Source organism: Pezoporus occidentalis, unplaced genomic scaffold (genome assembly GCF_034315485.1).
Source record: "Pezoporus occidentalis ecotype Australia unplaced genomic scaffold, CSIRO_AGI_Poc_V1 ctg196, whole genome shotgun sequence".
Lineage (NCBI taxonomy): Eukaryota > Metazoa > Chordata > Aves > Psittaciformes > Psittacidae > Pezoporus > Pezoporus occidentalis.
The window spans coordinates 607,439-623,700 of record NW_026913811.1 but is presented as its reverse complement, the minus strand read 5'-3'; the positions used below and the strand labels follow the sequence as shown (position 1 = coordinate 623,700).

Below are 16,262 nucleotides of genomic sequence, written 5' to 3'. Positions count from 1 at the left end.
CCTTGACTTAGGACCTGGTTTTACTTGCTGTTTATCTTTCCCTTGTTAAATGTAAACAGGGATGTATTCACCTCTTTGTTATTAAAATATGCATGGCATGTCACTGCTGCTGCAGTTGCCAGAGCAATCTTATGTTTGGAATCTCCTGCCTTTTAGAGAGGCTGAATCACACAGCCATAATACTGTTTCACAACCTTTTTTTTTTTTCCCCTCTTTAAATAAACGTAGCATACACAAGAGCCTTTTCCAGATAATCATACTCTGCATACAACACTCTGCTAATTCTGATCAATCTGAACAGCTTTAGAAATCCTGAATTTTGAGTTTCTAAAGAAAAAGAAAGAAATAATAGAAAACAGAGGAAGTGAAGCCCAACATGGAACTAGTTCCCAGATTTAGGGAGGTATAAGGAAAAAAATGCAGTGTCAAGTTGGCTACTCAAAAGTTTACATGCAAGTAAACTAATAGAGCATTTGCAAAGAGACTGCTAGAAGTGAAAACTATCTGGATGTTACCTTGTGCTCATCTCGAAGATGAGCATCCAGCTCCTCTGTGTGTTTGGTCTCATAGTAGCAGAGTTGGCATTTGTAAGGTTTCAGTTCATTGTGCTTCTCTATGTGCTGCTGCAAGCTCTCATCACTGGAGCAGGTAAAAGTACACTTGTCACAGCGGAAAACAACTCCCTGCAAGTACTTCGACAGTTTGGAACGGCAGACTTCAATGGGAACAACCCGCTCTTCTGTAGGGACAGGACAACATTCACTTAACAAACCTTATGAAATACCACCTGTCAACAGTTTGGCAACTACCACCAACCCAAAGAGGAAGATCTGCTGTATGGATATGCAAGACATCTACAAAGGAATGGCAACTAAGCTGGATCAACACAAAAAAAAAAACCAAAATACAACAATTCTTTCTTCAATGACAAAGGTAATCCTCCAAGGCTACAGATGCAGGTATCCTCATAAATGTAACTGCTTATGGGGTGAAGAGGTTAGGAATGCAGTTCTGGGGGCAAATGAGGCTCCATCTGTGAGTCAGAGTAGCAAAGCCTGGGAATACAAAACCAGTCATAAATCAGCCAGACCAAAAGTCCATTTTGGTTCAGTACTTGACAGCAGCAAGGAATGGCTGCTAGAAATGTAATAAACAGGGAAGCTGCAGGATGCTTCCCAATGCATCACCCTGCTGGCTCTATAAAAATCAAAGCTGGTATCCTCACCATCACACCTAAATCACCTCTGAAGTCTCTGAGGAAAGAGAAGGTAAGCAAGGCAGCACCTTTTCCTGGAAGAGGCTGTGCAGTTCAGGCAGGGGCAGAAACCTCCCTACACACCCACAGCTTTCAGAAGGCTCTGATTCAAAATTGGCAGGCATGATGCACTGAAAAAGCTCTTGCTGAGTTTTCAAACTCCCCACTTCTCAAACAAAGCACTGACACTTAACAGAGCACCAATTAACTTCAGTCATTTGATAGAGCCAGAATCCGATGTGCATAACACTTACACACTACAGTTCCCCCAGCTGTACGCACAAGAGAAACCCCAAATTTGATCCTTCAGCTAAGGGTCACCAGAAAATCCTCATTTATGGCCTTCTGTTACTCAACTGACCTTTTGAACTAGAACACTGAAATTTAGTATTGTTGCTCCTTACGGACTGCAGATTAAAGGAGGAGTTTGATCCCCCTCATGCAGGTTCATCCCTAACAGCAGATTAAAACAAACAAATGAAAAAAACAGGCCTGAATCCCAGACATGGAGGCTAGTGGAATGTGAGACACAGCAATCCACATATGGATCTGAGTCAGTGGGCTCTCATCTTTAGTGAGGAGGGTAGTATCATATCTAAGGACAACTACAGAAATACAAACTTCTTTAGGGTTTCTAGAAGGTGGCAAAAGCTCCATTGTTCATTCACTTTCGGCCAATTCACCTGTCACCACTGCTCACAAGACTTTTACTACAGCCGAACAAAATAGTCCATCTTGCTCAACTTCTCCTGAACACAAAAGCTGTCCTATCTTGTAACTTCCTCCTTGGCTGCTTCAAAAAGTGGAATTTTTCCCCCAAAGCTATGCCTTTGAAAAAACTGTGGAGTTGTAATTCTTTTCTAAACCAACAACAGTTTCTCTAGCCATAAAGACACCAAGTTGTGGCTGTTCAGGGTGGTAAAACAGGAGGGGAGAATACGGTCTAAGAGACAACAGAATTTAAAGCTATTATTCTGAGGTCATAAGGAGACTTTTTGCGAGGTTTTTGCAGCTGTGTGCTTTTGAACTCACTGAAATAAGTGACACGCTGGCTTCAAAAGTGAAAAACTCAAGTGAAGTTTTCAAAAAGAGAAATACTAATTAATATATTTGAAAATTCACTTTAGCACCTGGCACTGATTAAAAAACCTAAAACATGAGAAAGTACAAACCTTTTTATCTACCAGTCTGGAGTAATGCAACATTCCTTAATTCAGATTACCAAAACCTATTATCTCACACTCACACCAACACTCCCCAAATCAAAGGCAGCACAATAACACAAGAAAAGCAAAGTAAACATAACCAAAAATTCTAACCTGACGGTGGCTTCTGTAGCCACTTATTAAGAGGGAAATATATACTCTCCATTTCAAGCACATGCTGTTTCACCAAGGGTTAGGGGTGTAACAACTTGGAAGTAATGTAAGAGTCACATATCCGTAAACATGTCTTTTTTACATAGGAGGAATGTTAACTATGAATGGATCAAATCCTTCACTATTTTATACACTGCATCACTCCATCTATGTCAAAACTAATGTTCCTGGACAACAGCTCAGGGCTCTGCCCTTGTTTTACCAATGTAATGGCTATAAAAAAAGGCAGGCTATCTCAGACTACATTCACCATCCCACAGCGTTTCTTTCAGTGTATGTTAAATCTTGCCAAAATTGTCTGCTTCAGCTGTCACACACTTAAACACAATGGTAGAGCGGTTTTTAGCTAGATATATGCACTAGAAAGGACTTTGAGGATGGACCCTATTTCTTTTATTACCTGGAAGCTTGATGCCAGAGAAAATCGTTGTCCTTCCCGCAGTTACCTTTGAGATTATCAGCTTTACATTAAAACCTCTTTTACTCTGTTTTACCTCTCCATTATGTCCTTTGCTATCAGCTTTGTTTCAGCAGTACAAAGGCTTGAGATTTGGTTTGTGCAACTGAAGCAACAGCTCTACAAAAGAACAGATCCACAGTTTCACTTACCCAGGAGGTTAAGCACCTCCTTGAAATTGGTCAGAAACATCTCTGTACAGGCAGTACAGTTGCCTGAGCTCATGAAGTGGTCTTCACTTCTGCAACTGGACATTTCCAAAGTCAATTCTAGGCATGATGGAAAAGACCCGTACTAGGCCCATCCAGTTCTCCCTCAGCCTGTCTATAGGTATTTTAAAGGTCTGTCAGTTTCCACAGGAGCCCTGGCACAGCCACAAAACAGAGCACACCTCAGCAGCACTTGGAACTGCATGGTCCCCTGCACAGGGGTTAACTAAATCCTCCACTCCTCTGAAGTGAGCTAATTCTGGAGTATTAGTCTGAAGCTGGGCAAAACTGACACAGCAACACCTTCAAAGACAGGAAGCAAAAGCTAAAGCATCTGCCAAACTCTTACAACCAAATAAGGCAGCTTTGTAATGTGCTTTCTGAATCACTGACAGGTCATTTTTCCCAGATGTTCCCTCAGAATAGCCCTGCTAGCAGATAGAAACTTAGATGATCTCTGCCAACCTCACTGCTTTGGTACATGAAGGACTTGAAGCTACCAACACTGGAAAGCGGTATGTTACACGGAATTATGATAGTGCTTGTCACACCAGGATCTCCTCCAGGAAAAAGATGGCATGCAAAACTTGTGTTTGCTCACCACCAATACCCTACTGTGAAACTCTGCCCAACCTGCGAGCAGGCAGAGTGCCATCCCAACACATGGGTTTGGATTTCGGCAGCCAACAGACCATCTACAAGCATCAAGTGTGATAGCTATGGGCAAGAATCCCAGCCCAGAGAGACCAAACAGCTGTCTCTTCTGAGCTAGCAAGCCTGCAGTTAATAGAACACAGAAATTCCTAATCCTACTTCTAGCTGTCTTTAAAATCAAGACAGGAAAGGTAAAGATAGAAAAGGTGCCTTAAAGGAAAACAAAAATATTTTAATTCTTGTTTTGACCCTAAGAATACTAAAGAGAAAAAATTCAAGCAAGTAATCAAGGGATATTTTGAGGCCTCTATGTTTACTGATATAAACTGTCACAGAGTTTATGATAGCAAGGCCTTTACTGTAACAAGAACATAAGCAGGAAACAACTCTGCACTAATTCAGAGCTGCAGCTTTGGGCAACTTTTGCTAAACAGGTGTTTGATGACTTCTCTAGAGAAAAAGCTTAAAAACCATTTTCAAGCTGCTCTGTTTCAGCACTGGCTAACTCTGAATTTTACAGTAAATAAATAAGATGCATCATTTAGAAATTAAACAAAAGATACTCAAGGGCTGATGACTTGATTCAACATACTTGTCCTTGTGTACAGAGAGATGAAAATTTAATTAAACCAGTCTGAAAGACAAAGGTGTTGTTCAGCAGTCCCCTCATCAGATACAGACACATACGCAGATATTGTTACCTCTGTGCAGTACTATATGGTCAATCATGTTGCATTTGTATTTGGTGTGATATAGGCAAAGAGGACAGCGAAGGTCTTTGGGTCCTTCCTCAGGAACTGCTGAATGCCCAGCTTCCACGTGCATAGTAAAAGCAGATCTGTGAAACAGGAGGGAGAGATGGAAGCAGTCAGAAGAGGTGTGCAGGGAACGATGAAGTGTCATAGCTCTATAAAGGACGTGTTGTGTAAAATGGTACAGATAGCACTCAGCCTTATCTTCACAGTGCCACATGGTATTTCAGTGGGGCTACTCACATGAGTAACACATGAGCAGAGGTATTTGCAGGCTTGTATCCTCAAGTAACAAACACTGATTCTGACAAGATATTATTTTGCATGAGTTGCTCTATAGTCACATTGCTATAGTTAAGATAGCAAAAGAATTCCCATCTGTCATGCTCATTATTAGTCTTTAGGCTGAAATATTCAGTGTACTTTCTCTGGCAAAGATTAAATTTTTAGCAAGTTGAACAAAACCTATCAACTATTCTGGACTTGCATGGGAGAGGACAGACTTATTTCTGGAGGCAGGTAACATCCTTAACCACCTCTGTCTTTGTAGAAAAAGTCCAAAATCAGTTAAAATGTTAAAATCCAGGTTACAAAACAGACTTAGGTTCACAGTAAGTTTGGTTCTGAGTAGTTAAGTTTTAAAGCATCACATATAAGGATCTGAAAACCCAAGACTAAGAATATTGTACTTATTAATGTGGAGGAATGAATGAATACTCCATAGTATTTTTACACATGCAAAAAAAAATCATGCTGGCATTACACTGGCTTCACACTTAAAAGCTTCAAGAGACATGCAAACAGAGGAAATTAACTGTACACCTATAACCACAAGCTCAACAGTGAAAGGAGAGGTGTCTGTGAACTTGGTCATTTTTTTTCTAAAGCAGTGGTAAAGCTTGCAAAAGCTAAGGACCTCACCACAATGAACTAGAGTAGTTAGTCTCTTTGAAGTTCTTCAAGACTCTTAGCTTGAACACAAAGCACTTGAACACAACTGGCTCTGGGCCCAACCCAATGATCACTGAATTCTACAGGTGTATTTCTACCAACTTCAGTGAATCCTTCCATGCAGTTAAGTTTCTATGGTGAGTTGAAGAGGGGACTGGTATGTGGCTTTTTGCTCCCCTCCCCCTTCTTAAAGACAGAAAACACACTGTGCTTCTCTAAAAAAAACAAGACTTAATTCCTGAATGAAACATCACCTGAAAGAACACTTCTCCCTTACGCAACTATGAATGCTTTTAAATATTGCTTGATTTAAGATTATTTTATTTCATCAAGGTAGAAGAAAATGGCATTTGCCAGATACGAACAGATTAAATGGACCTGGCAATTTCTAGATAAATAGCAACCACGACTGTCTTGGGTTCAGCAGCAGCAGTCATTTTACTGTTACAATAGCAAATTTTACCATTAGGGTAGCAAGGCAGCAAGAGAGGCTAGAGAAATGTAACTACAGGTTCCTCTTCTGTAGATTCTCTCAGTTTGTGCTCAACATTCTGTTCAACAGAACCACTCCCCTTTATCCAGCCTTACTGCTTACCATCACCGGTCTCCTAAAAACTTAAGAGACCTCAAATGTCAGCTGAGGGTGTTGTGCCTGGGGGTCCAGCATATCAGGAGGAAATGAGGAACAGCACATGCATATTTTTCCCTTACTGAACAGCAGCTAAAAACATGCACACACACAAACACAGCAGTGTTTTTAAACTTTGCACATCCAATTGAATTTTCTGAAATGTCTCTATATGTCATCAAATATGCCAGAGAATACTTTGCATTTAACCTAGATAGTTAGTGGGAGAAATAAAATTACATAAGAGAGGTTTCTTCAGAGAGGTGATGTAAACTCTCCTGTCTCCCTAGAACACCTGATTATCCCATGCTTCACACTGGTTGCACCAGGAAATGACCTTATTTTTGCAGAGAAATTTTCACACTTGAGGATAAGGACAGCACTCTTACTGTCTCTGGTGAGGAAAAAGTACTACCTATACCATTTCCTTCAGCAAGTAACTTGGTGCCCTGCTGGACCTGCTGTTCACAGAGATGGACCTGGGTAATGTGATGGTTGGAAGCTGTCTGGGGCACAGCGGTCATGAAATGATTGGTGTTCAGTTCTGGGGGAAGTAAGGAGAGGGATCAGCAGAACTCTTGCTTTGGGACTTCCAGAGGGCAGACTTTGGCCTGCTCAGGAGACTGGCTGACAGAGTTCTTTGGGAGGCAGCCCTGAAGCACAAAGGAGTCTCGGAAGGCTGGACATTCCTCAAGAAGGAATGCTTAAAAGCACAGCAGCAGGCATCCCCATGTGCCAAAAGATGAGCCAGCAGGAAAAAGACCAGCCTGCCTGAACAGGGACCTTTGGTTGGGACTCAGGGAGAAAAAACAGGGTTTGTGACCTTTGGAACAAGGAGCAGGAAACTCAGGAGCGCCACAAGGATGTTGTGAGGTTATGCAGGGGGAAAATTAGACAGGCCACAGCCCAACTAGAACTAAATGTGCTTACTGCCATAAAACACAATAGAAATGTTTCTATAAATGTATTAGAAAAAAAAGGACTAAGGAGAACATCCATCCTTCACTTGACACAGGTAGAAATACAATGATATGGATGAGGAAAAGGCTGAGGTATTTAACACCTTCTTTGCCCCAGTCTTCAATAGGAAGACTAGCTGTTTTCTGTGTACCCGGCCCCTGAGCTGGTAGACAGGAATGGGAAGGAGAATGAAGGCCCCATAATCCAAGGCAAAATGGTCAGTGACCTTCTACACCTTAAACACACACAAGTATAAGGGATCAAATGGGATCCACCCAAAAGTACTGAGGGGACTTTGCACCATTTATCAGCTGTGCTGGCTAAACAGGGAGGTCCCAGTTGACTGGGGGCAGAAAAGGTTATAGAGCAGATCATCTGGAGTACCAACAGGCAGCACATCCAGGACAACCAGTTGATCAGGCCCAGTCAGCATGGGTTTGAGAAAGGCAGGTCCTGCTTGACCAACCTGATCTCCATCTATGACAAAGTGACCTGCTTAGCAGATGAGGGAAAGGCTGTGGATATTGTCTATCCAGACCTTAGAAAAGCCTCTGACACCTGCAGCATTCTCCTGGAGAAACTGGCTGCTCATGGCTTGGACGGGTGTGCTGTTTGCTGAGTAAAAAACAGGAACCGATGCTGGGGCCCAGAAAGTGGTGGTGAAGGGAGTTAAATCCATTTGGCAGATGGGCACAAGTGGTGTTCCCCAGGACCCAGTACTGGGGCCAGTTCTGTTTAGTGTCTTTATCAATGATCTGGATAACGGAATTGAGCGCACCCTCAGTCAGTTTGCAGACAACACCAAGCTGGGTGGGAGTGCTGATCTGCTGCAGAGTAGGAAGGCTCTGCAGAGGAATCTGGACTGGCTGGATCCATGGGCTAAAGCCAGTTGTGTGAGTTGTTTCAACAAGTCAAAGTGCTGGGTCCTATGTTTGGGGCATTACTAATTCCATGCAATTCTACAGGCTTGTTCGGTTGATATGCTGGAGGGAAGGAATGACATCCAGAGGGATCCTTACACGCTTGTGAGGTGGGCTGATACCAACCTTATGAAGTTTAACCATTCCAAGTGCAAGGTCCTACACTTGGGTCGGAGCAATCCCAGGCACAGCTACAGGCTGGGCAGAGAAGAGATTCAGAGCAGCCCTGTGGAGAAGGACTTGGGGGTGTTGGTTGATGAGAAAATGAACATGAGCTGGCTTCAGTGTGCGCTCCCAGCCCAGAAAGCCAACCGTATCCTGGACTGCATCAAAAGGAGCGTGATCAGCAGGTCAAAGGAAGTGATCCTGCCCCTCTACTCTGCTCTCGTGAGACCTCACCTGGAGTATTGTGTGCAGTTCTGGTGTCCTCAACATAAAAAGGACATGGAACTGTTGGAACAAGTCCAGAGAAGGGCCACGAGGACGATCAGGGGGCTGGAGCACCTCCCATATGAAGACAGGCTGAGAAAGTTGGGGCTGTTCAGCCTGGAGAAGAGAAGGCTGTGTGGAGACCTCATAGCAGCCTTCCAGTATCTGAAGGGGGCCTACAAGGATGCTGGGGAGGGACTCTTCATTAGGGACTGTAGTGATAGGAGAAGGGGTAATGGGTTAAAACTTAAACAGGGGAAGTTTACATTGGATATAAGGAAGAAATTCTTTCCTGTAAGGATGGTGAGGCACTGGAATGGGTTGCCCAGGGAAGCTGTGAATGCTCCATCACTGGTGGTGTTCAAGGCCAGGTTGGACAGAACCGTGGCTTAGTGTGAGGTGTCCCTGCCCATGGCAGGGGGGTTGGAACTGGATGATCTTAAGTTGCTTTCCAACCCTAAATATTCTAAGATTCTGTTCTACAATTCTAACAGTGGCTGTAAAGCTGCTCAGTGGAAAAGAACCCAGGGTGCTGATTGATGGAGCTGAACATGAGCCAGCTTGTGCCCAGGCAGCCAAGAAGGCCAATGGCATCCTGGCCTGTATCAGAAATAGTGTGGCCAGCAGGGCCAGAGCAGTGATCATCCCCCTGTACTTGCACTGGTGAGGCTGCACCTTGAATCCTGTGTGCAGTTCTGGGCCCCTCACTACAAGAGAGACATTGAGGAGCTGGAGTCTGTCCAGGAAAGAGCAACAAAGCTGGTGAAGGGTCTGGAACACAAGTGTGATGAAGATCAGCTGAGGGAACTGAGGTTGTTTAGTCTGGAGGAAAGGAGGATCAGTGAAGACCTTATGAGCTCTCTGCAGCTACCTGAAAGGACGTTGCAGTGAGGTGGGGGTCAGTCTCTTCTCCCAAGTAACAAGAGATATTATGAAATAAAATGGCCTCAAGCTGCACCAGAGAAGATTTGAGATTGAATATTAGGAAAAATTTCTTCACCAAAAGGATTGTCATGCATTGGAACAGGTTGCCCAGGAAAGTGGTTGAGTCACCATCCCTGGAGGTATTTAAAAGATGTGTAGATGTGGTGCTTAGGGACATAGACTTGGCAATGATAAGCTAACAGTTGGAGTTTACGATCTTAAAGGTCTTTTTCAACCTAAATGATTCTATTTCAGTGATTCTAAATCCTACTGCAAGGACTTACTCTGCTTTCGTCTGCAGCAGATGGTACCAGCTGTTGTAGGAGAGAGGAAAATGGATTACATGGATGCTGCTGTGATCTGGCATGGCATTTCCTATGTTTCTCTCCCTGGTCTGCAGTGGCCATGTTACTGTTACAGCTATAGCCAGCTCTCAAAGACCTCAGAAGTCTTTTCAAGTGCTAAAAAACCCTTTCGAGTTCAGTTTATCTGTTTTGCACAGTACTTACTTAAAGCCTGTATAAAAGGAACAATCCTTGCACTTGAAGAGTTTTTTCCCTCCATGCTTGTCACGGTAGTGACGCCGAATGCTCTGTATATAACCCGAGGAGAATTCACAAAATTCACAGTTAAGGATGGCTTCTGTTTTGTCCAATCCTGCAGCACTCCCAGAAAGTGGGATTGGGCTGATGTTGTTGTTCCTGGCCAAAGCTGCAGACTGGTAGTGGTTCAACTGCTGCTGAACATCAGGAGGCTCAGAATATGAAGAGTCTGTAGAGAAACAGAAGGAATTTGTTATTCCAGGTGGATCAACAAAACTAAAAAGATTTAAGGCCTGCTCCAGCACCTACTGGCTTTTAGAAGGAGTTGATGAAGATGTTGGTTATTAAATCTGCCAAAAGCTTTCTGAAGGGATTAAGAAAAAGAGGAGTGGCACTCCTTAATCTTATCTGATCTGTATTCTACAATTTAAATTGTGATGAGTATAAATTATGCTTTTTAGATCTGATTTGGAGAGGAAAGGAATGACAGACCTAAATTAAGAGTCTAAAAAGAAGTCTGGGTTTAAGACACTTTTAATTTGTGAAGGTAAAGCATGTTAATCATGCTGCCAGGTATTTATGTGTTTGGTACATAAATTAGACCAGAGATAAAAAAAAAAAGGTACTCTTCCCTACTCATTCATGCAATTATTTAAGAATCCCACATCAAAAATTAACTTTAGAGAAATTATACAATTTTACTGTATCACATTTGAAGAACCTACAAAAGGCAAATTCGAGTTCTACTAACTGATGATGTTTGAAATGAAGTCATTATTGGGAAAAAAATATTTAATCATAAAATCTCATAAAGCAAACTTCTAAACCACATTTCCCTAGAAGATGGTAATTTTTGCCATACTGAGAATGAGATCCCTTTACATAGATGTGTCTGTATAGATGTACCCCTTCTACAACGCAGCAAAACTGTCACACCACTTTAATGGCATGTAGAGAAGCACACTCCAGGGATGTCTCAGTACTAAAACTGAAAGCTATAATATTTAAGTTGGATCCCCCCCCAAAAAAGGAGGGGGGAGGGTGGTGTTGAACCTTTCCCAACACATTGCTTGAATGTGGAGGTTAGGAATTCATCTGCTTTGTCCTATAAAACCCACAGCTGCCGATGAATGGCACAAATGAAAGCAGACAAATAAAGCACAGATAAATTTCAGTGTAACTTTCCTGAAAAGAAGACAAAAGGCTCTTTTCTTAAGCTTTCTGGAAGAAAGTGGGGGGTGGGTGGAACAAGGGGAGTCTGGGGGAGTTGGGATACAAACTGTACAAGCCACCTCCTGCTTTGATGGGTACTACATTTTCCAAAGCTTAATTCCCCAAAGCTAGATATGTAGGAATTCTCTAGAAGACATACTTGTGGGAACTTAACACCATCCATTCTAACCAATTAGTACAGAGACACAAAAGGCAACCAGGGCTATATAACACTCAGTGTGGGACTTCTCCACCTGTCTTCATGAGTAAAATACTTTCATTCTTTTCTCACCACCACAGAAAGGGGCTATACATGACTGAAAAATGGAAAACAAACTAAAAACAACAACAACAACGACAAAAACAACAACAAAAAAACAAAACCAAACATATAAACAAAACTCAGGCAGGAGATAAATGTCTCTGGGCTCCCCTGGCTTTATCACCTGGTGCGACGAAGCAAAGACAAAGGCAGAGACATGAAAGATTTTGATAAAATAAATGAAATAGATTTTGTTTTTTCCTATAAACTGAGGCTGGATTACAATGCAGCATTTATCACCTCTTGAGCATCACTCCTACAGCAGGTTTGCTCACCATGAGGGCTCACAGTGAGCTCCACCTATTCAAACGTCAAAGCTTTCTTTGCCTTGTGTTTGAAACAAGATCCCCACTTACTTTACTTTGGCACTGGACAGGCCTGAGGAGATGCAGAAGTCTCTTCTCCCTCTAAGGCAGCAACTGTGCATTCACCCTCTTTTAGAACAGGACCTTGAAGCCTAAATGATGCATGGTTCGGAGCAGATTTGCTGACATGTATGTCTGCAGCCTGATGTCTGGGCTACCAGGTTCCATGCTTCTAAAAGCTCAAAACACTGTCAGATTTCCTGACAAGGACAGGACAACCTAAAAGAAGCTCATAGCAACAGAAACAGTATGTTTTGTATGTGTACTAGTAAAATTTCTTTGGGGCACTGATTAAAGTTTACTTTGTAGCTGTTTGTTTTCTTAGGAAGAAGGGATCAAAAATTTCCATCATATCATCAAGGTTCCTAGCCAAAACTTCAGTGATGCCCACTGCTAAGAAAGTTACAGGTCTAAAAAATGTTATTTTCAGAACAAGTAGGTTTACCTGCTGTTTGGAAGATCTACTATACTTCAGGTTTTCTCACTTTTCCTGTTACCTGGTGTTTATTATTCCAGCTTTCAAACATTCAGATATTTACACACCTCTATGGAAACAATATGTGAAAATTGCAAAAGGAGATAGCTACATGCCTGTTCCCACAGACAAAAACAAAACACACAAAGTAGCTTTCCTTGTCATCAGGAATAGACAGAAGCAAATTCTACCTTTAATATTTGAACTCTTACTTTCTTTCAACCAGGATTCATGCTGGTTACCTTAGAATTTTTAGTACATTTCTCCATTACAATTAAGATAGTTAAATTTGAAAAGCCATCTGAAGAGCTTATACAGAAAGTCTTACACTCAAACAATGGTTGCATGCATGTCCCTACTTCTGCCTGTGTATTCTTCCCCTTTTCCTCTGCCAAATGCTTTCATTATTTTGCAATCCTTCTGGAGTGCAAGATTTAGCACTTCCTGAAGAAAACCACCCGGGATTAACACATGTGTATAGGGCTTCTGTTGGTTTCTGGGAATCAGTTTGCCAGACAGCTATCCTAATACGCAGGTGAAACCCAGCTTCACCAGGAATACTTCGGACAGAATCCAAAGCTGACTAAAGGCATAGGAGGTTTTCCACCGACTTCTGTGAACCACACTTTTTCATGGCCCCTCTAAAACCAGTGAAGGCAGTGGAAAGATAGCTACTGACTTGAGTTTGCATCCAAATGTGCATTTCAGCACACAGCACAGAATGCGCTGCCAGCAAATAAGAAACAGATGATGGGGTTGACATTTTGGAGTTTTTATTTTTCAAAAGCAGTACCTAAGAGAAGGACTAGGGAGACAAATCCACAGCCAAGGAGCAACAGTGCTGCCTTAAACTGGCAGAGTACTTCTACATGGGCACTTCCCTGTTCTGTTGAAAGAGCAGGCTGAAGTTTCAAATGGCTCTGCACATACTTCAGTGCTAGGCTGAGTTTGTATGTTGCTGTTGATTGAGTATTTTAAGAGCCTTGGCACTTATGCAAACCTTGAGCTGCTGTGCACCAAACTGCTGAACACCTTTTGGTGGTGTTGCTGTTAACAAGAGGATACCTGAATGTAAGAGTAGAAAAGGAGGATGAAGAGAGCAGACCTTTCCGCTCAGAACTGATCAACAACTGAGTCACGGCTGTACACAATGCAAGTTCTAGCTCAGTCTTTTTCCTGCACCCCAAGCACAGACAGTTGGGAGCATTCTAGGAAAGTGTCAGCAACCTTTGCCTGGAGTAGGAATGGGGTCTAACTCTCCATGTCTGAAAAATGTAAAATGGCCTTAGAAGCCTACTTCAAAATAAGAAATCAGAAGAAAGACTTTAAAATAAGCAAAGGGAAGAGTTAAGAGAATTTATGTCAAGTAATGTAAAACAAGAAAACACCAAGGTGAAGAAAATTAAGAAAAAATGAAACACCAGGAAGTACTGATTACATGTTAAGAAAAAAATTTGCATTTTTTTAACAGTCTTGAGATACCACAAGAAAAAAAAGTATGTTCATAAATGCAAGTAAAAAAATCAGAATACTTATCCCTGACTGATTTAAAACAAAACAACAGCAAAAAAAAAACAAAAAGAAAAGCCCACACCAGAAAGACCAAGATCCATTTTTAGAAGTAATTTTATCCAAAATGAATGGAAAGACTTTGCTGTTCAAAAGCAAGGTAATAAATGATCTCATACAAGAGGCAGGACACCTACAGTCATGCTAAGAGGCAAAAATTAACAGTAACTGATGTAGTAAAGCCTGGAATAACAGCATCGACGCTGCAAATCTCAATTTTGGGATTTCACATGAAATGTCTACCTACAGACTACCTGCAGAGGAAGAATAACAAGGCTAGCAATTAGCAATATCTGCCATCACCTATGGATCTAAAAAAACCACAGAATCTATGCTCAATATACAACAGCATTCTCATATCCAAAGTCAGGAATGGAGATGCTTGGCTCCTAAGATTAGAAGAAGACAAAGATAATATAAAAATAAAATAATAAAAAAAACCCTAAAGCTTAAAAATGCCTTGGTGGGGAGAAGGGAATATAGTAACCATACAGGCCTAAGACATTATGAATCTGTGAGAAAAAGAGGAGACTAGTTAAGAAAATATTTGGAATTATATTTAATTTTCTCCTAATTCATTCACATAAAGAGAAGATTTATATAAAGAATGACAGAAAATTTTCAAGGAATTAAGAAAAGAAGCAGATAAATTGTTTCCTCTGGAGAGAAACAAATTTGTAAAACCAAATCAAGATGCAATACTATACTAAAAAATATCATCAAACACAAAATATATGGCCAAAACCACAGAGGAATGTACTAATAATTATTATTATTTTTAAAGACGTAAGATAAGACTAAGAGTGGAATCTATGATATCTAGGAACATAATCGCTTCTCAAATTCAATGGGACTCAAAATTATCAGCTCATTGAGTTTAGGATAGCATACAGTCATGAATGGCAACAGCTTGAAAAGTGGGAAGGTGGCAAAGCAGGGTGTCATACAAAGATTGTCAAGACTATACACATTTGTTCACTTTATGCCATGCAGCACTGACCTGGAAGGAAGATATTATGTGGGAGGGTGAAATGTTCTGGCAATAAATTAAGCTGAGGGGAGGGGAAGACAGAATAAGCTAGGATTCAGAGGGATGAAACAAAACGCTCATGAAGAAGCTTAGGGAAAGACACAGTACAAGGAAGTTTTATTTGTTGCATGTTTAAAAACAGAATATGAACCTACTCCTCTACTTAAATTCTGATTTCTACTAAAGAACCTTTAGATTGCTAGGACATTGTGAATAAGATGCAACTGAAATAAACTTAGTGCCCTTGTTCACACACTCCAAAAGACAAAAGAGTAATCACAGAAGAAATAAAGTCCTAGAATAAAACTGCCATTTAAAGGATCAACCAACCAACTAACCAACCAATCAATCCCAAAATCTAAAAACCTTGCTGGAGGAATTTATTTCAGCATTATCTGTAAAGGCCACTTTTTAGATCATTTTAGACTAGCTTTCGTAAGACAAATGTTACATATATGCCTAAGGCTCAGAAGAGGGCAACCAGAAAGATATATGGATTATGCAATCTTGTTTATTCAAAAGAGGTGAGAAACTATATTCATGTTTTTTAATAACTTTGAATTCCCTTTTGAGTTATGTGCACACCTACCTCTGAATGGAACTGACACAGGATGTCATTTCCACTGTGCAGCTTTTTCATAGAATCATAGAACGGTTTGGGTTTGAAGGGATGTTAAAAATCATCTAGTTTCACCCCTCCTGCCATGGACAGGAACACCTCATACTAGACAAGGTTGCTCAAATCCCTGTCCAACCTGGCTTTGAACAATGCCAGGGATGGGACAGCCACAGCTTCTCTGGGCAGCCTGTGCCAGTGCCTCATCACTCTCACAGCACTAAGTACTTAGTACTTTCATACTAGTATCAACACTAATTTCAAAGCTACATAAATTTCATTGAAGAAGAAAATAATAATTAATTTTATCATCTTAATTCCATTACACAGAGAAAGTCTCATACTGATGCCTACTGAAGAATCTTCACAGCTGAGATCAAGGAGTGGCTATAATACTCTCTAAGATGATGCAAAGGAAATCAGTATGAATTGTATAAGACTTAGGAAGAAGTGACATAACTGGTGAAATAAGTTATACTATATTATCTCTATCAGAAGTATCAGTCCAAGAGCTTCCCATCCCTTCCTGGTTTTGAGTATCTAACACTACCAGGAATTTTTATTAGCATTAGCTTTCAAGACAGGAAAACATGGTCATGAACACTGCCCAATT

At 41.3% G+C, this 16,262-nt stretch overlaps 1 protein-coding gene across 6 annotated transcripts in view; it reads right to left on the bottom strand.

Annotated features, from left to right (window-relative positions):
* The window catches only part of ZNF462 (zinc finger protein 462), a 96,558-nt gene that overhangs the window by 11,660 nt on the left and 68,636 nt on the right, over positions 1-16,262 (bottom strand). For 5 of the 6 annotated variants that reach the window (XM_062617429.1, XM_062617425.1, XM_062617427.1 and 2 more), the window contains 3 exons: positions 10,028-10,289; positions 4,656-4,792; positions 516-739 (listed from right to left, as the gene is read on the bottom strand). In XM_062617429.1, the coding sequence (XP_062473413.1) occupies positions 516-739; positions 4,656-4,792; positions 10,028-10,289 (623 nt within the window). The other variant, XM_062617430.1, reaches the window with a different exon arrangement.